This window comes from Oncorhynchus gorbuscha, linkage group LG10, assembly GCF_021184085.1.
Source record: "Oncorhynchus gorbuscha isolate QuinsamMale2020 ecotype Even-year linkage group LG10, OgorEven_v1.0, whole genome shotgun sequence".
NCBI classification, from domain to species: Eukaryota; Metazoa; Chordata; class Actinopteri; order Salmoniformes; family Salmonidae; genus Oncorhynchus; species Oncorhynchus gorbuscha.
The window spans coordinates 42,259,462-42,283,780 of NC_060182.1; the positions used below are offsets into that span (position 1 = coordinate 42,259,462).

Sequence of the window (24,319 nt, forward strand, 5' to 3'; positions counted from 1 at the left end):
CAACAGGACGACCCTAAGCACACAGCCAAGACAACGTAGGAGAGGCTTCGGGACAAGTCTCTGAATGTCCTGGAGTGGCCCAGCCAGAGCCCAGACTTGAACCCAATCAAACATCTCTGGAGAGACCGGAAAATAGCTGTGCAGCAATGCTCCCCATCCAACCTGACAGAGTTTGAGAGGATCTGCAGAGAAGAATGGGAGAAACTCCCCAAATACAGCTGTGCCAAGTGTGTAGCGTCATACCCAAGAAGACTTGAAGCTGTAGTCACTGCCATAGATGCTTCAACAAAGTACTGAGTAAAGGGTCTGAATACTTATGTAAATGTTATATTTCAGTTTTTTAAATTTTATATATAAATTAGCAAAAAAAAATCTAAAACCCTGTTTTTGCTGTCTCATTATGGGGTATTGTGTGTATATTGATGAGGCAAAAAACAATGTAATCAATTTTGGTATAAGGCTGTAACGTAACAAAATGTGGAAAAAGTCAAGGGGTCTGAATACTTTCCGAAGGCACTGCATGTGGAAATATTTTGAAATCTCAACCTATTGCTTTAATAAATCACAATATTGTAGAAGTCTTCTGTACTGTAGAATACTGATATTCTGAATCTTGATCTATAGTTAAAAATAACCCACGGACAATACAGTTTGTAACTGGAAGGCTGCTTTATTGGTAATAAAAAGGTTCGTGCTCAAATGAAGACAATCTTTCATAAGTTCTTACTAAGAGTCCAAGTGGTTGTGCATCACTACCATCATACTGTATATATCCTGTTTTATATCACGGTGTTCAAATGATAAACAACAGTTTGAAAAGCACTTTTTAATTATTTTTCAGCAAAAAAAAGAAAAAAGCCTGTAATAAATCCATGCCAAAAAAAAGAAAGAAAAAAAAGAAAAAAGAGTCCCGTAATTTAATTAATTCAATATTGATACAAAAATAAATTTCAGATGGAAAGAACAGAAATATAGAAGGCAAGCTGCTTTTTCACAAGCGATAGAAGTGGGTGACACACATAAGCACAAGAAACATAACATTTTGAGTTTGAGCTGTTTTGTTAGGTAACATCACATTGTTGAAGCCTATCTAGAAGAGAAGAAGTGTTAGTTTGTTTTCTCGCCTGTAATAGTTGTTAGGATGATCTGATCCTCGGCAGTATAATTTCTGACTCCTTGCGCCGTATGGTACGGACAGACGGTGTCGTGCTGTAGCCTCGAGTCCCCGATATATGTTGTGCTCCATACGTTTCAACTCAACGACCACCCCACCCTCACCTGTTCCCTCTTTACACAGTTTTGAACATTTAAGTGTGGTATTATCATCTTCCCAAAAATCACAGAAAAAAGCAGAAAAAGGCACATGCCAATGAGTGGAGTTAAACACTAGATTACAAACAAACCATCAAAAGTAAAAGCGGGAGACGATTGAAGCACAAATGATCAGACATTGAAGTGTTGAACTGTAACAGTACTGATGTTGTGTGGCTGTATTTATGTGTGGGTAGTTACTCCTATTAGGCTTTGTGGCTGTAGGTGTGGATAGATACATTTACATTGACATGTAACGATAGATTGGCCTGCTAGACCTTATGTGTAGATAGATAGATACTAAAGCGTTGGACGTATCTGTAGCTCAGTTGGTAGAGCATGGCGCTTGTAACGCCAGGGTAGTGGGTTCGATCCCCGGGACCACCCATACGTAGAATGTATGCACACATGACTGTAAGTCGCTTTGGATAAAAGCGTCTGCTAAATAGCATATATTATTATTTATTATATTATAGATAGATCTACTACACCTCGGTTGGGATAGACATACTACATCTTCACTGGAAGAGGCAGTCACATCCAACCTACTTCATCTTGTTGGGACAAATGACTGATTAGTTAGGTTGGTGAGTGAATAGTTGTGTGTCTATTTGGATGTGTGCGTGTGCGTGTGCGTGTGCGTGTGTGTGTGTGTGTGTATTCTGAGTTTGTGTTTGTTAAGTGGAGGTGAAAAAGTATGAAACGTTTGCAGGAGAAATGTGCTGGTAGCATAAACCTCTAATCATATCAGGCTACAATCCATGGCAGCAGCTCCAGTGACATTGTATGAGCTATTCCCCAACACATACAGTAGGGTGCTGGAAACCAACCAGTTTTAGACAGCCACTGAACATGTTGCACATAAATCAAATGTGACAAACAAACAGTGTTCTTTTGTAATATGTATATACATATAGACATATATATGTATACATGTATATATATTTTTGTATTATATAATATCTATATTTCATTCAATTTCCGTCAACAAAGTGAAAAGTGTCTCAAAAAATCCAAAAAGTAACAAATGTGACAAAGGGCGTAGCTGGAAGCCGTTCTATACTGTTATTGTTTCATTTGACATTATTAGTGGTAACTTTTTAAAACTCCGTATTTACAAAAAAAAAACACAACAAAGCATGCCGATAAAATAAAAGAATATAGTACATTATTTATAGTTTCTCTCAAAAAGTTCCTTCCTTTTCAGTGATTGTGCCACCATAGCCTGCACTGTACATATATCTCTTGTTTTTGTTCATTTTTTTCTTTTCTCTCCAAGTAAGTTCAATGATCAATGCATCACTCATCTAAAACATCACATCCAAAATGAACACGGGTTAGAATTGGATGGCATTGTTTGCTCCATATGGTTGTATCGTCGGTGAACGATCAATCGGGAATGTATTTGGTTTTAAGTGTGCAGCAGCCAAACAGACGGACGTTATCTGGAGACATGTCTTCATATTGTAAACAGTCCTCTAGATAGTATTATAATAGACAGGACATGGGGATATCAGGTACGGGGTACAGGCAGTGTTCAATCAACACACCACAATGGCTTTAGTGGTGTGTCTGTAGATACCAGGTCGTTGTTCGACCAGGCATCCGTTTGTTTGTTGGTTTGTATAGAGGACCGACCATCACGCCTGTGTAACAAAAACAGCAGACACCTTAAAGAGGAAGTGTTAATATTATGTCTCATCTTGTCTAACCTGCCTGTCGCTCACAGAGATCTGACTCGTATCGTTGGTCCGGGCCTACGCTGGCCTGGCCTGGCCTAGCGCTCGCGCTCTCATCTTGTTTCATCTGAGTCGTAGTAGCTTCAAACTGCCTTTGAAAACGCCTCACGTGTTCTTAAAGGCACGATTCTACTGTGAACCATGAATCAACTTACCATGAGTTGATACGAGTTGATCATACAAGGCCTATCTGATAGAAGTCTCACAGACTATCTGTGAGAAACTACGGTTGGACGGTTCACGCCACTTTGAGCTTACCCCCAGGCAGATTTTTCATTTATCAAACATACAGCAGGTGACCAATAAAATAACAGCCTGCTAGCATATGACATGGTGATGCAAGCCTGGGTCCAACATCCATACACTACAAACAGTGTTGAAGCGGTCCCACAAAGCGCAATGATACACTGACAAACATGGGACTTTCAGCACTCACTCCTAAGAAGACAAAAATCACTATTCTCCCTGCTGCTCTGGCTCGCCGTCTTGACTTTCTCTGATCATTTTCATTCATGGCAGTCAGTCTAGAAACTGCGGAGGGTCCGGGAGAGGATCTGTCGAGTCTCTCCATTGGTCCATTGTTATACCATCCTCCACCTCCCTAATTAAGCCTATCAAATCAGAGCCGTTTTTATTCTCTTACAAACCTTCCATGGCCGACCGTCTTTTAGTCCTACAGCACATCATGCCAGGAGTGACTGAGCATGTCTTGCTCTATGTATCCTCTATCTGTCCTCTATGTTACTTCTATAGTATGCATCTGTGCTGCTTTATAGAAGGCTATGCCACATACATTCTCACTGCTCGAAAATTTGAGCTTTCTTCTGAGAATGATTGCACTGCAAGAAGGACATCGGATTCAGAGAAGGTACATCTATTTACTTCAGAGCTGGCAACTCAAAGTGTCTGGAAAAGGCCTTCGATGTACCACTGGGTCACAGTGAACAATATTCTTATAGGGAACTAAACTGAGTGACAGAGGACAGAAGTGGACGAAACAGATAGGGAAAGAAGAACGAATCTATGGAAGCATCGCTATATCTTTAGTACATTTCAAACAGCTGTTTCAAAATCGGTTACATCTCCCCCTACAGATGACACTCTCTCATCTCTGTCCACAGATAGACAAAGCATTGGAGGAGTTAAACATGTCAACGGACACTTGAGCTCGCTACACACAAATCTGTAAAGGATATGGCTATACAGGATATGGCATCAAACATTGCCTGTTCGTACTGCCACAGCAAAAACAACAAGACGAAGTTGGTTGGAGACCACAGGTAAGGGGAGTAGCCGTAGTAAACACAGCTAAGACTGGTAACCATAGTAACACCGGCAAGGGTGGTAACCGTTGGATGTCAAAAGGTAAATCAAGGTATGTTGCTAAGCCCCAGATTTGGTCTGAAAAGTTTTTTGTTTCTAAATCTGTGCATCCTCATCCTGAAGATATACTCTTGGTACAACTCAGCAGCAACTTTCCTTCTCAGCACAAACAGAGCAGCAGAAAACCCTTCGAGTTTCTATTTTTCATAAATGTGCCTGAATAAAGCTTTGCCTCTGAGTGCCTCACTACATCCCCTGTTAAAATCCCAACGGGCTTCATAAAAAGATTGGTCTGGCAGTTGAAAAGCAACATTATAGTAAAGGGTAGGTCATACCACTTTATTCCTTCAATATTGTATATATGGATGTATATATATATATATATATATATAAATCATTTTCCAGTTATATTTGTCATATACATTTTTCCAGTGGACGGCCCCAAACGTATGGTCAAGCCATTGTAGTGGTCAGAGAATTCGTGTCTTGTGGACTATGATTACGTCATGCATGATTCCTGATCAAAACATGCCTTCATGCAAGTCATTTCTATGCATTGATCGAGCACAATAATTATTAGTTATCTGAGACTCGGTCGGTCAGAGCGAGTCCCCGCCCTTCTTCAGCCCAAGTCAAAACACTGACTAATGCCCCCGACCCAGTGTGACAGTGTGAAAGCCCATGTAGAAAATGTCTTTTCCATTATGTCGGTATAACAAAGAGAGAGAAGATGAGAAGAGGCAAGTGTGACATGGGGCTAAACGTTATTTGTTCTGTCTTTTTTTTTTTGCTGCTCAAATAATGTAAAGACGCAAGTATATTCAGCACAAACAAACGAAAAGTAAAAACCCTTTGTCTACTGTTCTGGGGGGTTTTCCCTTCTTTCTCTAATCTCTCATTCTTTTGTATTTAAAACTTGCTTAGATGTTGATTATTGTATGTGTTTCCTTGATAAGAAGGATGGTACAGGAACTGGATGTTCCAGAGGCCCAGTCAGACTGCGTAGTAGAACAGTTCTAGAGGGTTCTGTAGTGTTCCGTTCCGTTCCACTCCTGGGGTGCTCCCATAGTGGTGGACCTTTCGCTGCAGGGGCTCGTCCACACAGGGTGGTGGCAGTCAGAGACTATTTGCTCCAATAAATCTCCCTCCATTTTGTTTGCAAGGGTTTCTGTCCCTTTTTTCCCCGACAATACCCAACATATATGTAATATGTCAATAGCGGGCACACTTTTATTATTATTGAGTTATTGTTGATAATGATTTATATTATCATGGTTCTTCCTCACATTATTTCCAAGATATAAAGAAGAAATTCATCATTAGGCAGTAAAATCCTTTTGTGATAATGATGGTGTCCTAACTAAATCCTTATCGTGGGCAACATGTACATCGCCATCGGTGGTTTTCTTCAGCCGACCCTAAGTATCCAACGACGAATCTCGATCCTTCATTTTGTATTGTATTTAAGTCCGTAAACATTTTTTTTTATATATAGTTTTCGCACATTTTTTTTTAAACTTGCAAATGATCTTTTTATACAGTTGTCTGTTTGTTGGGCTCAGAGTCTGTTCTCATTGTGTGTCTTAATTTGCTAATGACAGTCACTGAACCCTAACTAACACTTCGATTCCCGCTCATCTTTTTGGTTTCTGTCCTTCTCTTTCCTCTCTCCCTCGTTCTCCTCCTGTTTCTCCTTATCAGGTTTGGTCACGCTGTCGTACGAGGGAAGAGAGGCGGTGGAGGGTGTGCTCTCTTTCTTCTCCTCGTTGTTGGTCCCACCATTCTCCAGCTTGGTCTTGGGCCTGCGCTTGCAGATGAAGCCCCGTTTAAGCAGGTGAGCACGGTAGGCTTTCTGGATGCACCGTGCGGATACGTCCTCCTGGCGCCGGCGCAGTGTAGAAGTGATGGGCTCGTATGAGACCTTGGAGGGGTTAGCCGCCACGAAGCGCTCCTCCATCTGCGTGCGTAGCATGTCCAGCTCCCCGCTGTCGCCCAGCACACGCTTGGTGAAGGCAAACAGGATGTCCAGGCAGTGGATGCGGTCGCCGCTGACCATGGGCATGTCCATGGCGATCAGCTCGATGGTGTTGGGTTTGGGAACGCGGAAAGGGTGCTCCAGGGTGTCGGCAAAGTCACCCAGTTTTTGGAAGGTGATGAACTGGGAAGCGGAGGGGTCGAATTTCTCCCAGATTTCATAGAAGGTCTCGAAGTCGTCTTCACTGAGCGGGTCGGCGCTCTCTTCTGTCGCTACACTGAAATTCTCTAAGATGATGGCGATGTACATATTGACTACGACAAGGAAGGAAATAATGATATACATGACAAAGAAAAATATGCCGACTGAGGGGTTGCCGCAGTTGCCTGTAGACGGTGCACCTGGGTTCTCCATGGTTGGGTCACAGTCAGGAGGGTAGTTGAGGATTGGGAGCAAGAGACCATCCCAGCCTGCAGAAGTAGTGATCATGAATAAGCAGATCATGCTGTTCCCGAAGGTCTCAAAGTTATACATGTCGTCTATCCCGGCCCCGTGTTTGACGTAGCCAAAGTTGGACATTCCGAAGATGCTGAAGATGAACATGACCAGGAAGAGCAGGAGGCCAATGTTGAACAGGGCTGGAAGTGACATCATCAAGGCGAAGAGTAAAGTCCGTATGCCCTTGGCTCCTTTGATCAGACGCAGGATGCGGCCGATTCGAGCCAATCGGATAACCCTGAAAAGGGTTGGTGAAACGAAGTACTTCTCAATGATGTCAGCCAGGAACATGCCTGTGGAGGGAGAAGGTAGAGACAAGACAGAGAGCACACAGTCAGCAGAAATGACTCAACCCAGTGTCTACCTTCAAAATGTCTCTTCCCAGCTACGATTTTTGGAATTATAGTTACGTTTCCATCCAATTGGCTCCAGAATTTCATGCGATTATATTCTGCAATCCGCATAAAGAAAATATGCCATTTCCCCACCAGTGGATTGTTTCCACAAAAAGGACTTGTTGCGGAGAAAAATCAGTGCGTTTTGATGTAGTGCTAACAGAATGTACTTTTTCGCTGCGTCCTGGCCAGTAAGTAGTGCACTACATAAGGAAGTGAGTGCCATTCTAGACAGAGCCTCACACTTCTTACACAGCCTCACTCTACTTACCCGCGATGGACAGGATGACCACGACCGTGTCGAACACATTCCAGCCATTGGTGAAGTAGTAGTGGCGCAGGGCGAAGAGTTTCAGGACAAACTCGATGGTGAACGCCACGATGAAAATGAAGTTGACCCAATAGAGGATGTTCTCCGTCTCGTCCGATTGGTCGTCTGTCTCCACCATCATGGTGACCATGTTGAGGCAGATCAACATCATAATGGAGATGTCGAAGACTTGCTGGGTCACAAAGTCAAACACCAACCCTTGGATATAGTTCTGTAGAGACAAGGAGACAACAGCAAGACACACACACACACACACACACACACACACACACACACACACACACACAGACAGAAACGTACGCATGCAGAGAAAACACACACACAGACAACAACAACAACAACAACAACAACAACGACGACACACACACACACATTTTGTTAATCACAGGGAAACACTTGTCACAATCGATTGAAATCAATATTTCAGTGTTAGCATCAAATCAGAGTTTATTTGTCACATGCACAGGATACAGCAGGTGTAAAAAGTACAGTGAAATGCTTCCTTGCAAGCTCTTCCTCAACAATGCAGTTATGCATACTATATAATACATACAAGAATAAAAAAGGACACATGAGAATAGTTCAAATAATGCAACAAAAAGAAACCCCCATTAAAAACAGCCAAAAACTGCAAAGTTGAGTAGGCGCTAGCAACAAGGCGATAGTCTCTGTCATCTTTCCATATCACTATTCAGGGTTCCGTCAACAATGAAATACTGACAATACTGATTTCATTATTTTGTGGCAGTGTTGTACACCACAAAGGCCTAGCCTTGTCCCATAATGTGTGTTGGCTAAACAAATATGGAGTGATATTACTGCCAACAAACCGTTGGTACTAATGTCACTCCATAAAGCCCGGCTAATAAAGGCAGAGAGCAACAGCCAACCTGTGGTCTGGGAATGGGTTTCTGGGGCTTCTTTGAACCCAGTTTCTTCATGGCATTGTAGTACTTCTTCTGTTCCTCTGTCATGAAGATGTCCTGACCTCCAAAGTATAGGGGCACACAAACATTTGGTTACAACCCAAACCTAACCCTAACCAATAATACAGCACTGAGCCATTAGCCAAACGTTGATAACCATACCATTAGCCGCATTACACATTCAGAGCCGTATGCAAACAGTGTAAATAACTACATGAAACTGTGATACTTTCATATGACCAGGTATAATGCTTTATAACATGTTATAAGCATGTTTGAGCCATTATACATTTTTTTTTTTACAACAAAGCAGTATATAATATGCTATAGGGTTTTAGCAAAAAGAGGAGGACAAGGAGGAGGAAGAGGAAGAGAGAAAATAGGTCTTATCTTTTTTTTCTGTTGGTTGAAGTTGTCAATGATGACACCAATGAAGAGGTTGAGGGTGAAGAAGGATCCGAAGATGATGAAGATGACGAAGTAGATGTACATGTAGAGGTTGTCTTCATAGATGGGCTGGTCCTCCACTCTTCTGGAGTCTATGGCTGCGTACATGATATCCATCCAGCCTTTGAATGTTGCCTTTGGAGGCAAAGAGATCCGATTAACTTAGAATATTCAAAACACGAAAAAAAAGTTAAGTCTCGTTTTCATATGAAGGAAAATAAAAAATGTCAAACCAAAATTTGACGTGTGTCCTGGAGAAGAGCTTGTACATGGTAAGAAATGAGGGCAGGTGCAAAACAGTATAAAGAACCAATACATGGACAAATGCATAAAGGAGAGGAATAGAGGGAGAGAGAAGAGCCTCAGAGCGCTGTGAAAGAGGAATAGAGGGAGAGGGGAGAGAGAAGAGCCTCAGAGCGCTGTGAAAGAGGAATAGAGGGAGAGAGAAGAGCCTCAGAGCGCTGTGAAAGAGGATGGAGGGAAGAGAGAAGAGTAGACACAACATGACAAAATAGGTTAAAAACAGTGAATAGACGTGTGTGTGTGTGTGGGGGGGGGGGGTGTAAGAGAGAGAGAGGGGATGAAGTGACAATCTCACCACTTGAAGCAGAGCCAGGTATCCAGCACCAACATTGTCAAAGTTGATCTTGACATTCTTCCACCTGACCTCAGTGAAGTTCTGATTAATAAGAGCCAGGCACTGTGTCTTGTTGTTGACCTCGGTGGCAAGAAAGTTATCCTCTGAGGTCTGGTTGAAACAGTAGTAGTACTTGCCCGCAAACAAGTTGACTCCCATGATGCTGAAAATCAGCCAAAAGATGAGGCAAACCAGCAACACATTCATAATGGAGGGGATGGCTCCCACCAGGGCGTTGACTACCACCTAGACCCGACCCGACGGAGGAGACAGGAGGATAGAACAGTGTGAGAGACAAAACATACTCCATGATACCTATCAACCCCCATCAGAGCAGCAGCATACTGTCATGGCATCTTATAGCAGAAAGTGGTAGCGGAATTGAATTTGACATGTTTTATTATTGGAGTCACATAACAAATTGTGTTTCAACATTATTATAATACTATCAAGTATAGTATAGTTTACACTACGGTTAAGAATATAGTTAGAGTACAATTTCGAGTATGTTTGTGTATATTGTAGTATAGTAGAGTATCGTATAATATAATACAGCAGTATAGTATAGTGTAGTACAGTATCATATAGTATATTACAGTATAATATAGTATAGTTTAGTAAAATCATATATAATATAGTATAACAGCAAAAGAGCAGTATCAGCTCTGTTCTAATTAGAACGAATAGTCTAGGATCTGTTCGAGCACACCGCTAGGGTTGCCTAAGGAGTCTGCGCACAAATGCCACACCTTCCTTTAGAGTGAGCATATAACTGTCAAACAAATTGAACTACAAGTGTTTTGCCACACCAGTATGCGGCCTCATCTCTTCCCAAACATTCACCACCCTCCCTCTGTCCCTTTTCATAAAACAGACTCTACACACCCTCCACCCAGACTAACATTATCATTTCAATGCAATGGAAAGCATTCTGATCCATAGGGTGCATCCTAAATAGCACCATATTCCCTATACTGTATAGCGCATTACTATATTACAAAAGTAGTGCACTTTCTGGTTAAAAGTAGTTCACTATATAGGGAATAGGGTGCAATTTGAGGCACAACACATAGACTACGTCCCACTTCCACAACACCCCGCAGACCGGCCTTCCATACACTGATGTGCACTAAGCTCAGCATTCTACACTCTCTCGAACCTAAAAGGGTCATTTGGCTGTCCCCAAAGAAGAACTCTTTGAAGAACCCTTGTTGGTTTGAGGTAGAACCCTTTTGGTTCCAAGTAGAACCCTTCGGGAACCCTTTTTTCTAAGAGGGTAGTGCATAGTGGGGTTTACCACTAGCTCACGAACAGTGTTAGGCAGGCCGACCAGACCAGCAGCTCTCAGGCACACAGCTGAGCGAAGCATGCATGTCATCTGTTTTTAGCAGACAGACTTGTTTTGTGGAGCCATATTCCCTCCTTGCATACAGTCAGGCAGACAGAGAGCAGAACGAGAGCTTCCCGATCAGCATTCTCTCAGCAACGTGCAGGACATTGCAACGATTATTTAAAAGCTACAGTCGGGGATTTTGGGAGCTGTTCAACGGTCATGTCAATGATGGATATTTATTGATTTACCCATTGGTTCTTGGAGAAATATTACTTACAAATGCTTTTAGTGCTTAGCGGAAGTGGATGTCTTTATTTTAACCAAAAATATAGGTTAACTCTTCTCTTAGAGGTTAACATGTAAATTATGACATCATAGGTACTCTCTTTCTACATGTTATTGGAAGTGTTAACTACAGGCTTTTGACTGTTCCTCTTGAATGATTATGGCATATGGAGATACTGGCTGCTAACTGGCTGCTATGGCACTGGGGTTGGATAAACACCATATGGCCAGAATGGACGCTTCAGGTAGTTGGGTGCCAACTTCTTTCTGTGTGAGCATCCCAAAAAATATTATAAAAATAGCTTACTGAAATAGCTGAATTTAGCTGAAGGCTTGTTCTTGGACCTCTAATAATACATTCGTAAGAATCTATTGTGAAAAATGAAATAGCTGTGAAGGAAAAGCTACCTTTTGAGAGGAACAATCACGATGCGTAAAGAGTTAGCAGTATGCCGCATCATCTGACTAACATCACACCTCCCACCTTTCCCATATAAGAGAACACATATCACTGCACATGCTGAGAGAATGAACTACTTGCTCCTACTGAGGTAGTATAATTGAACTTGTTTTCAAAGATTCAAGGTAATATTAGCCATGCCTTATATAATCAAATTGGCCATGCCTTATATCATATATAATATATATATACCTGTATATATCATATATTATAAATCTATTCTCAAAGCAGAGGGAAAATGGCTTTCAAAAGTGCATAAAGTGCGTCGGCAATTAGAGTACATGCGTGTTGTTACATGGATGGCATTGTTGTGCAATCTCAAGAACCGTTCGAATCGATAAATAAACAGAGAGAGAAATGTTTTGGATAGAGAGATAAAGAGATAACCGCCCCAAGAATGTTGCTTGTCTTTATGTCGCATATCTATCTGACAAGTGGATTTGACACTTGTGTACCTTCTTGACACAAATCAAGACCAGTAGATGGTGCAGAGTTAGAATTCAGTCCCTCTGTTCTAAGAACTCAGACATCCGTTTTACGGTTCTCAGAACTCAATTCTAAAGGTACCGTGGTTCTAAGGTCTCCGCGTGATTGGTCTGTGACTCATGATGTTTCCTGCTAATGTGTCTGCTGCACATTTTTTACATGATGCAGCTGGAAGGTATTTTTATTGATTTGTTTACATTTAAAGTTAATCATCGAAAAATATTTTTTAGGACTAAAGACTAGAGAGCAAGCTCATTAGAAAATATATAGTTAGACAGGTGTAAGGGTGACTTGGCGACTGTGTCATGCTTGTACAGTACATTGCATTGCTCCAAAAAAAATAATAAAAATGAGGCTACAAAGCAGCATAATTAAAGATATAGCATTTCACAAGTGACCATAGGCAGTCAGGTAGGAACAGCCCATTGCATCATTGCATGTTAAGCAGTGCAATATATTCAAATGTAAAGCTGTGTTATGCTGCTCGCTCAGAGCTGTTGACTTGCATTGGCCTCCTCCAATCACAACCTTCCATTGCAACAGCCAGGAAATTCAAGTCAGCAAGAGTTCTCAACATTCTAACTCTCCAGAATCTCTTTTCATTATTATGGTTGTCGGTGTCATCTCTCCATTCTCGTACTTCCCTATCAATTTATTTACTACTTTGACTTGTCCAGTTGAATTTCAAGTTTTCAAAACAAAATAGCAACTCAATTGATGAACATAGACATGGTCTTGAATAGGCGAGTACGTAATTTTCGATTTGTTTTTATCACTGCCTCAGGTATTGGCCTACTGGGTCACCCTCACCTCCTACCACACACACCCAATGAATCAGATCATTCATAGGGGCAATGCAATGTTTGACTACAACATTCCTTAAAAAATGTACCATGGTTTTTCACCCAAAAATGACATTGGAATTTTGACCAGTCTAGCCGCCATAGAAATACAACCCTTCTAATTCAATGCTAGTCTCATACCTGAGCAAACTAAACAAACATGACTACCATGTACATTTTTGTGAGGTGGACTCATACGTATAGTAGCCTACATCCATAAAGCCTATCCAGGGCCTAAATGTTTTGTGATGTCATCGGCTCGTATTTGCAATGTCATCCTCATATTTAGCCACTGGATATTTAATATGAATGGGCACTTCAGTGTGAACTGAAATGTCAGTCAAATTGATGATTAGCTATCTAACCTCTCCTGTACCGTAGTAACAGTAGTGCATAGCACACGTCTAGGCCACTACACCTGGTCTGTCATTTTTGGGACATTATGAAGAGGAATGGGGGAAATGCTCTGTGACTGTCTAGGGGTTAAGAAAGACGAGTGCTGTCCTAATGCGGTCCTTGTAGTTTAATATAATATCGGCCCTGCCTGCCTGCCACCCAACCCAACCCACTCCTCTTATATGAGAAAATATAACATATAAGAGAAAGCTCCAGTGTGCTAAACAATGTTGCCTCCCAGTTTTACTTCCTGTGGGAGTGGAAGGCAACAGGAAGCAGGAAGCTCTATAAGACCTGCAGTATAGTTTCTATGTAATGTTTTGTGTCATGACATGGGGATAGCAATGCCTTAGGTGAGATGGCAGCCTATCAGCATATTTCATAACCTTCTGCCTTAGGGTCAAGAAGAAGACCAAAAAGCTAAGATACTGAATCTGGTCTGCATTTACATTAAATCGGCTCTCGGGCCACATCTGGCCAACGGTCTACACATTCAAGCCCCTGGTCTACATTGAACTAACTGACATGACTTAACTGACCTCTGCGATTCAGCCATTTAACATCACACAAAGTGATAATCACAATGACACAGGCAGAAGCTTAGAAAATATTCTCTTCTCAGACCCACAACAATGTGGAGTGTGGAGTGTATGTGTGGTTCTTTCTCAGTCCCTGATGATGCAGATAGATCCTGGACAAGCAGGAAACAGAGAGGAGCAGACAGACTGAGACCTGCTGCAGGCCCAGCAGATCTACTTGGCAAAGATGGAGTGAGCAGTGGAAGGTTAGGAGGAGAGGTAGGGGCAGAGGTAAGGGGGTGCTGCACAGTGCTGCACTTACATACGAGGCTTCAGGAGAGGGTGAGGGTGGAGAGGGTGGTAAGCTCAAACTAGACGACAACGCAAGCAATCCAAGATAGGGAGATAGAAAGGGACTACATGTGATAGAGAGAAAGAGGGACTACGGGTGACAACAACCAGTTGTAACCTGTCTTTACCACCAGGTACCTGGTTCCTACTGGTTGTTCTCTATGCCAGATAGATGTGTTAAATGATAGGGTGAGTATAGTGGTTGGGGTGAGAGTCTGGGTGGGTTAGGGGAACTGGGGACAGGTGGTGGTAGGGGGGGGGGGGCTTCTCGATTAAAAGCAGAGATTGATAATCAGGCCAAATGACCAGCCAATTGTTGATTCAAATGTTCCATGAAATGTAGTTTGGCTTTGAAATGTAGTTTGGCTTTGTTGACATGTAGTGTTGACTAACATAAATTTTTATCTTATCCCTCGAGCCAATCATTAAAACAAAAAACAAAAAAATAAATAAATAACAGTTAATTTGACTCGTTTTTATGTGATGAGGCAGCTTTGTGATGTCCCTCTAGTTCACTCTTTTTTGTTCTTTTCTTTCTGTTCATACCAGTAATACTGAAAATGTGAATTAGTATTTATATTTTTTTATTCAATTGAAACCAGGGAAATAGTTCCTGCTGGTAATACTGTATAACTTTGTAGCATTACTATTTAACATTACTTTACACTTCCAGCTGCATCATGACGTGTGCGTATATATATATCTATATATACATTGTATGTGTAAAGTATGGTACAGGATTTGTGTGCATGAAAAGGTGACTTCTTGTCTTGACTATTTCCTTCAAGTTACTATTAAAAAAAATCCCCCAATAAATAAATGTATCATTTTTTGTCATTAAAAAAAAATTGAGTTTGGTTACTTTTTGGAAAATATTTCAGTTCCTAGCATGCTTTAATGAACTGTTGAATGGGCATGCGTAAGAATCAGCTGCTTAGCTTCTGGATCTTACCCTCATCCCTTCAAAACGTGACAAGGCTCTGAGGGGTCTCAAGGCCCTTAGTGTCCTTAGTGATTTAATAGGACCTAGATCCGAGTAGCCCAGTGCATTAGCTACCAGACTGATTATAGACACCTACACACAAACAGAGAAGCAAAAGAGTTCCAAACTGTTAGAAGTAGTGAGAATATTCTCTAAAAGTAGACGAGAGACTCAGACGAGAGCCCTTGGAGCAATAGGGCTGGCATTGGTTGGAGAGAGTTGCTTGACATACACACATAAATCTATATGTATGTATATACATGTATAATATTGCATTTATATATGTATATACATTGAGAGAGAAGGTCAATGTTTAGTATAGGTTTTATGTGCGTAGTGTTTTAGTAGCAGTAGTAGGTAGGCCGCAGGAGGAGGGGTTTGTTTCTGTAATTTTAGGGCAGTTGGACGAGACTTGACAAACTCCTTTGTACCTGCAAAGAAACTTGTGGTTGAGAGAGAGAGAGAGAGAGAAAAAGAGGAGAAAGAGAAATACATAAGACTCAAAGGAAGGGAAAAATAGGCCAAAATGTTTTGCCACAGCACACGACTGATTCAGTACAGATACAGACAGGCGAACAAAGGGGACTGGGGAGGAGGAGGAGGAGGAGGAGGAAGAGGGGAGGGAGGGAGGAAAGGAGAGAGGTTACAACCTGTAGAAGTTAATATAAAAACCCAACAGGCTTGTGGAACCTTACCCTGGCCCCTCTAACATTGTGTCTCCATGTCTGTCGCGCTCGGCTGAGGCATAATATCCCATATAATTTAAGACAGACAAACTTAACGGAACCTAAGAGAAAGAATACAGGTAAATATGTACATGTACGTCATTTTGATTTGCCAAAAATCTCCTTATCATATTCACACAGCATTAGAATCAAATAGGAGCCACATACAATTCATACAGTTAACCACACACTGACAGTAGTAAAGGGTTTGGGATAGAGGGTTAAGGGGAGATTGGACACATTAGTTATTTGGCACTGGATGGCACTTAAAGGACCACTGGAGAGACACTGAGTACAGTAGAGTTACACACAGGAACAGGTAACAACACACAACCTCAAAGAAACGGGTGCTTCTCCCCCACTCTCACACACAATGGCCCAACACCGAATCAACCCCTAAGCTATGCACTTGTGAAGTACTGAAAGGATTTGTCAGGGCTAAGTGAGCTTCAATGCCATACAACTCTCCTTCCGTGGCCTCCAACTGCTCTTAAATGCAAGTTAAACCAAATGCATGCTCTTCCACCGATCGCTGCCCACACCTGCCCTCCCGCCCAACATCACTACTCTGGACGGTTGTGACTTAGAATATGTGGACAACTACAAATACCTAGGTGTCTGGTTAGACTGTAAATTCTCCTTCCAGACTCACATTAAGCATCTCCAATCCAAAATTAAATCTAGAAATGGCTTCCTATTTCACAACAAAGCATCCTTCACTCATGCTGCCAAACATACCCTCGTAAAACTGACCATCATACCGATCCTCGACTTTGATGATGTCATCTATAAAATAACCTCCAACACTCTACTCAACAAACTGGATGCAGTCTATCACAGTGCCATCTGTTTTGTCACCAAACACTACCCACCATTGCGACCTGTACGCTCTCGTTGGTTGACCCTTGCTTCATACTCGTCGCCAAACCCACTGGCTACAGGTTATCTACAAGTCTCTACTAGGTAAAGCCCCGCCTTATCTCAGCTCACTGGTCACCATAGCAGCACCCACTCGTAGCACGCACTCCAGCAGGTATATCTCACTGGTCAACCCCAAAGGCAATTCCCCCTTTGGTTCTCTTTCCTTCCAGTTCTGCAAAAATCTCTGAAGCTGGAGACTCCCATCTCCCTCACTAACTTTAAGCACCAGCTGTCAGAGCAGCTCACAGATCACTGCACCTGTACATAGCCCATCTGTAAACAGCCCATCTATCTACCTACCTCATCCCCATACTGTATTTATTTATTTTATTTATTTATCTTGCTCCTTTGCACCCCAGTATCTCTACTTGCACATTCATCTTCTGCCGATCTACCATTCCAGTGTTTTAATTGCTATATTGTAATAACTTCGCCCACCATGGTCTATTTATTTCCTTAACTTACCTCATTTGCACTCACTGTATATAGACTTTTTTGTTTTCTTTTGTTCTACTGTATTATTGACTGTATTTTTTGTTTATTCCATGTGTAACTCTGTGTTGTTGTATGTGTCGAATTGCTACGCTTTATCTTGGCCGGGTCGGAGTTGCAAATTGTTAAATAAGGGTGAAGTAAAAATAAATAAATAGCTTCACCTTGCTCCCCCACTCTCACACACAGTACCGCACCTGCCACTCAGTCATGGGGCCCGAGTTCTTTAAAAAATTTAATATATTTTTGAATTTTACCCCTTTTTCTCCCCAATTTCATGGCATCCAATTGTTTAGTAGCTCCTATTTTGTCTCATCGCTACAACTCCCGTACGGGCTCGGGAGAGACAAAGGTTGAAAGTCATGCGTCCTCCGATACACAACCCAACAAGAGGCATTGCTTCTTAACACAGCGCGCATCCAACCCGGAATCCAGCCGCACCAATGTGTCGGAAGAAACACCGTGCACCTGGCAACCTTGGTTAGCGTGCACTACGCCCAGCCCGCCACAGGAGTCGCTGGTGCGCGATGAGACAAGGATATCCCTACCGGCCAAGCCCTCCCTAACCCGGAGGACGCTAGGCCAATTGTACGTCGCCCCACGGACCTCCCGGTCGCGGCCGGTTACGACAGAGCGGGGCGCGAACCCAGAGTCTCTGGTGGCACAGCTGGCGCTGCAGTACAGCGCCCTTAACCACTGCGCCACCCGGGAGGCCCAAGTTCTTTTATTTATTTTTTAATTCATGAGCGTTAATCAGGTTTTATTTGTACTTGCAAATATGATTTTGGGGGATAACACTAGCCAAAAATAAAAGTTTACAGGAGTGACTTTTCTGTAATCAACACAAACAATTCCCCTAAGCTTGACACTTTAAATATTGATTAGTCATCATTCTTCACATTTATCATTCATAGAAAGGCAACATACCGATAGTCAACAAATGAATTGCTTCCATCTCAGAGGTTTTGTAATATAGCTTTATAATAATGCATTGGACCGCTCAGTAAGTGCTTAGCCCAGAGCTGGGCCTCAGACTCTCTAAGCTCTGTTTTAGCCTCTGGAAATGGACTAGGAACTTTGGTACTAAGTTCAAGCGTCAGATTAGACACTCAGTGGAAAGGGAGCTTTTGCAGAGTCATCATTAACAGGAGAGTCTGGTGATAAATAGGCAGCAGCACATTCTGTATGCACTGTATAGAAGCGAGGGAAGGGTGTTAAGGAATGATGAGGTCACCTCAAGGAGGCAATGTCTGTCATTAGAAGATGAAGGGGAGCTGCTGTGACCAGCAGGCCTGTACAGTAGCCACTTCCTGTTGTATCTCAGACACAATTGGGGTCGGAGTACCATGAGTCTGGAAAGCAGAACCAGTAGGCATATAGTGAAGAGAGGAGAGCAAGGCCAGTTGTGGCAATGGCTTTTTCCGTCAATTTAGGAAGTCAACTGAAATTCCAATGTCAATTCTCATCATTAGTCATTTCCGTTTACTTCCTGATTTGAAATAGAATTGACCCCCCACCCTGACGTGACTAAATGGTACTTCAGTATCTCATTGATTCAACATTACAGATGTCCATCTAATAGTTCTTAGAACGGCAAAACACAAAAAGTTTGGCCCGATCTCCTCACGCTGCCATTGTTCAGGTGGTGAGACTGGGAAGAGAGAGAGCACCAGTTCCTTAACAAAGGGAAAACAGTGGTGCACAGTAAAAACATGTGAAGGCACCTCCAACCAGCCAACCAGAACATACTGGTCAAACTCACTGCAAAGAACACAACATCCAAAGCTGACCAGACCAGTCACAGATAGAGGGGGGATTCTAACAAAGGCTAAATCTTTATTTAGATTTTAAGGCCATTGGCAGTACTACAGTCAATGAAAACTGATATACTACGTACAATGGCACTCTGGTCATTCCAGTTGACGGCGATGAAGCTATCGGCATGGAACTCACCACTGGACTCGTGACTCATGATGAGTCATCTCTGGGATATGTGGTTCAAGGGCTCCTGAGTCTCCAGGACTCCGTATGACCTGTATATTACACACGATTCCATCAGATTCTAGGTGGCTCAATTCTTTTAGTTGAGGACCTCCCATTTGTTAATAATCAGTATAGCTGTATAATAACCCAGCAAGCTGTATGATCATGGCGATGATAAATTGATTGAATTTATTAATCATTTAGAGAAAAAAAAACACACTTCAAGGATAAGTCACTGACTTATTTCCATTGTGCTTCTTTTGAACAGATACACAAAAATAAAATAAAGATTTTGCCTTTATTCTACCGTCACAGTATTTGGGGTATTTGTCACCTTCAGCCTCAGCCTGACCCCTTGGAGTGCCCCTCCCCCTTAGAGATCAAGGGGCCTGCTGTGTGGGTGTGGCAGCCCTCAGCGAATCAGCGTCGAGCTCTGCAAGGCAAGGCCAATCACATCTCTGGGCTGTGATCCAATGAGGAACAGTGGAACAGAAACAGAAAGAAAAACAGAAAGACAACGGAAACTAAAATCAAACAGAACAAAAACAACAATGATGAAAATGGCTAAATGTCTTATAAAATAAAAGGATGGATGGATGGATCCAGCCTCATTCCGCTATTACGTAACGACTCCATCCCCAAACTCGACTGGCTACTAGCTTTACTAGAAGGATTTGTTTTGATCTAGATTCTACCTTACAGCACTGTGGTTATATAATAGAAGAGTACTGAGTCCTGCATAAAAATGTTGGTATCCAAAGAAATACTGTACTGTATTATTAAGATAGTGTCATTAAGATAGCGGTGTACTGTAACTGACTGTTTTCTCAACAATGTAAAGCACCTGATTTGATCAGAATCTATTCTTCAACTTTTTGGACCAAATAGTCTAGAGGTAAGTAATGTATGGCTAAACAAAGCAAGGGCCCAGTAAGTTATTCTGTCTTCTCATAGTAATTCTACTGTATCACATTTGCTATTCACATTTCTAAAATACAAATCAAGAACCAGAGAGGCCAATGAAAATATAACTCAACAGAAATATATCAAAACACAAAAGGTATGTGGAACAGATAAACACGCACACACACACACACACACACACACAGAGAGTAATTCATGCTCGTATAAACTTAAGCAATGATGGTGTCCCCCTTCTGATGGTGCCCACAGAGAGACATGGTTAACTCCAAACCAAACCACAGACATCACAGTGACAATGACAGACAGTAGAGTCACAGACAGGCCACAAACAGACGGACTACCCAGGACGACCTAGACTCGGTGAGGCACAGCAGCATTTTAAGAGGGACTGACTGCTTGTTTGCCAGTCTGGAGGACCAAACTTACCAACTGGCTGCCACCATCATTACATCATCACCTCAGCACAAGGTCAAAGGTCACTCACAACATTCCTGGGGTAAGAGGAAGCGTAAGACTTTAAGGAGGACGGGAGGGGGGGTGGGGTTTGGGTCGAGGGAGGTAGGGGGGGATAGGGGGTATGTCACACTTTGTTGTAAAACATTGACAGCTTGGGAGGGAATTGTCGGCCCCCATACCATACGACCATCCCAAGTGCATCTTGGGAAATGTAGGCCACTGTACGGCCGTAGTACAGTACTGCCATCCTCCCAAGTGTTGGTTCACACCGCAACAATGAACACACTGCAGCTCTGTGCATCACAACCCTGTTGGCTCGGGCTGAAGCCGAGGGTTGTGGGTAAAGAAGGGGTTGGGGAGGGGCGTGGTAGAGCCATCAATATACAGAGTTTGGTGAAGTGTTCTGATAGAACCCCATAGTGGCACCAAACTCGCCACCTAACTCTATTGTAGTGTATATCAATGGCTCTGGGTCGTGGGTTACATTGGAGTCAGTCAGTCCATAGAGGGGTCACTAACTCTGTGGGGTACATATAGGACTTCAATTAGATTTAGGTAGAACTTGTGTCTTGTGTTTTACATGATTGTTTTGTAAACTACGGTACGTTTTAGGTTAGTGTTAATTATATTCTACCTCAGTTACTACTGTACATAAAACAGCACCATATCTGGAACATGTTTGACATTAACAACGACTGAAAATAGTTAGCAAAAAGACTGTAATTAATTCAAGTTGATTATTCCTTAGGGATTTACCGAGTAACAATGTCATTTTAAAAGGCATGAAAAGGAAGTAACTGTACTCAAATGAGATCGGTATAACATGCCTTTAACTCTGACAATGGCTGATGCCAATCAATACAGCCTATTGTAAAGTCAAGCATACTGTGACCGTAAAGGCCAAAACACACCATGACTACCAACGGCTAAAAACAGCGGGCGGGCGTCATTTTCTGTTCATTTCGAGTCTACATATTGTATCACCACCGTTCGTTGACACCCAGCAGGTGTTGGCTAACAGAGCACGGCCACCCGCTGCTTTTCGCCGTTTTGTCTTTTCGGTGCGTCTCAGCAGTGTTTGTTCGGTGTTTAAGAATAGATGGGTCAACCACGGAAATACATAGAGAATCACAGGATCTCTATGGGGTCAACAGTCACATTCTCATACTGTATCATCTCCAGTGGCGGCTGGTGGCACTTTAAATTGGAGGACGGGCTCACGGTAATGGCTGCAACGGAATTCCATCAATGTGTTTGATACCATTCCATTTCAGCTATTACGATGAGCCGTCCTTCCCTCACCAGCCTCCACTGATCATATCTAACCTCCAACCATTAGGGGTCAGATAGAACTCCTGTCAGACAGAGATGGCTTGGTCTGGACCACACAAACAGTGTGTCGGCGACTGTTGAGAGGTGGTTAGTTCAAGGACAGAGGTAAGAGTTGAACAACACACAGAAGAGAGCTTCTTCATCTTTCCAATGACAAGGTAATAACCAAGGTCATTGGCCAAATCTGACCACCGAAGCAGGATTTCCACACCACAGACACAGTTCAGTTAGGGGATTGGATCATATCTTGGCACCATGACATTACTCAATGCCCCTTGCTGAGCCGTCAACTTTCAAGTCTGAAGGAATTTCTCTGCCTGTTTTATATATTATATATATATATATATATATATATATATATATATATTACTGTTAAAGCAACCAACCGTGAATTCCCATAACTAATCAATTCAATGGTCCTGGATTCATTTAGAATGTATTAATCAACTTAGAATTTAATAACGGAATTAAAGAAATTCCACTGTTCCAAAGACCGTCAAGAGTTGTGTCACAGAAGGGGCAGAGAATGACCAATAACACAGAGATATAAAAGACATCCAGTACATTAGACATACAGTAGATTGCACTGTGGACAGGTCAGAGACACAGCAGAGGACACAGTAGAGACACGGTAGAGGACAGTAGAGGACGCATACCCTGTTGTTGCTGAGCATTGCTTGAATATGTTGATCAATAATCTTGGTTATTGATTGGCTGATTGATTCCAATTTGTACTGCTGCTTAGCTACCAGCATTCACATTCCAACATCATTGTCATCAAATTCGAATCATTTTTCTTACCGCTGTTATGTCATAAAACAATAGAATTGGTTTCTATTTGCACATGATGGGGAAACAGAGAGCGCACAATTCCTTGCTTCATCGCACACGAAGGCACATAATAGCCAAACTCACAAACAGAGAATTGCCGTTCATATTCAAGCATTGCAGATTGACAAGAAAGCAAGTAAACAGAGAGAGAGAGAGAAATGACTTCATGGAGATGCAAGTGGTGAAGAGACATAGATCCACTTCAAATTGATGGACTAACTCATGGTATAGTAAACACTTCCATGTTCTCTTGGGATATGGATATTGGATATTGTAAGATTGATGAATCCTACACTTTCTGTTAATGTGAATATCATCATGTCTTCTCACCCATTGCTTAACATGAAGTTGCTGTTCGTTTTACTACTCTATCTGTCCTCTCAACCCTACCATACCACACCACACCCTGTTAGACAGAAGCCTATGTTAGGAATCACAGTACCGAATACCTCGATAAGGGATAACTTAAAGTAACTGTCCAGTGAAAATCTCACTTTTAAAAACACATCATCTGTTAACTCATACTCAAATCGAGATGTTAACTCGTCCTATAGTCATATTTGTTGCCAAAGCATAAATTAGAGGGAAAAAACTCAAACTTGTGTCACAAACAGACCGTTAAATTTTTTTCTTCTATTTCCTCATAGAGTATGACATAATGCTTTTGTCTGAGACGTCTCATTGGCTGAACTGGCCAATCAGCTGTTTACGTGTCATAAAAAATATTTCTGTTGTTTGTGTACGCCCACACCATTCAAACACAAAAAAAGCTGCTTTTCAAACATACTTAATAAAAAAAGATTTGGAAGGAAAACTATTTCACTCATATTGTAATTAATTATAGATCATATTTCATAGAAATCTGGAAACACTGGACAGCTACTTTAACAGTGTACTGTGTGGCTGAAAGCACGCCGTAGGCCCTATATATAATATATGGAATATATCTATTTTTACATAACAATGTGTGTTTTTCACTGTAACTCTACATGACAGGCAGTGTTTTAGAATGTACACAGTATAGTATGTTGCTTCAACAGAGTGCGGTTGCCATAGAAATAGAATTCCTAGAATGGGCCTCCCCATTCAAGTCAATTCTATTTCTAAGGTCCTAGCCTCCTATCCTGCCTATACAAAATGGCTACCAAATCTACCATAAAGAACCAGAAAATGTTACTTACATCGACAATAAAGAAGTCGAGCCAGCACCAGGCGTTGGTGAAGTACTTGTGGAATCCGTAGGCGACCCACTTGAGCAACATCTCTAGGATAAAAATGTATGTGAACACACTGTCGGCGTATTCCAAGATGGTCCTGATGGTCTTCCTCTGCTGGATGTACACATCCTCAAAAGCCTGGGGGGGGGGGGGGGGTGGCACATACACGGTTATCTTCAGCTGAATTGGTGGGTAAAACGAAC

General features: G+C 42.1%; 1 protein-coding gene across 10 annotated transcripts in view; it reads right to left on the reverse strand.

The window, feature by feature from the left end:
* Positions 1–656: 656 nt before the first annotated feature.
* The window catches only part of scn8aa (sodium channel, voltage gated, type VIII, alpha subunit a), a 98,464-nt gene continuing 74,801 nt past the window's right edge, over positions 657–24,319 (reverse strand). For all 10 annotated transcript variants that reach the window (XM_046366174.1, XM_046366172.1, XM_046366168.1 and 7 more), the window contains 7 exons: positions 24,081–24,254; positions 15,206–15,328; positions 9,544–9,828; positions 8,889–9,080; positions 8,463–8,567; positions 7,513–7,783; positions 657–7,139 (listed from right to left, as the gene is read on the reverse strand). In XM_046366174.1, coding sequence (XP_046222130.1) covers positions 5,989–7,139; positions 7,513–7,783; positions 8,463–8,567; positions 8,889–9,080; positions 9,544–9,828; positions 15,206–15,328; positions 24,081–24,254 — 2,301 coding nt within the window. In that variant the 3' untranslated portion in view covers positions 657–5,988. The remainder of the gene's footprint in view (positions 7,140–7,512; positions 7,784–8,462; positions 8,568–8,888; positions 9,081–9,543; positions 9,829–15,205; positions 15,329–24,080; positions 24,255–24,319) is intronic.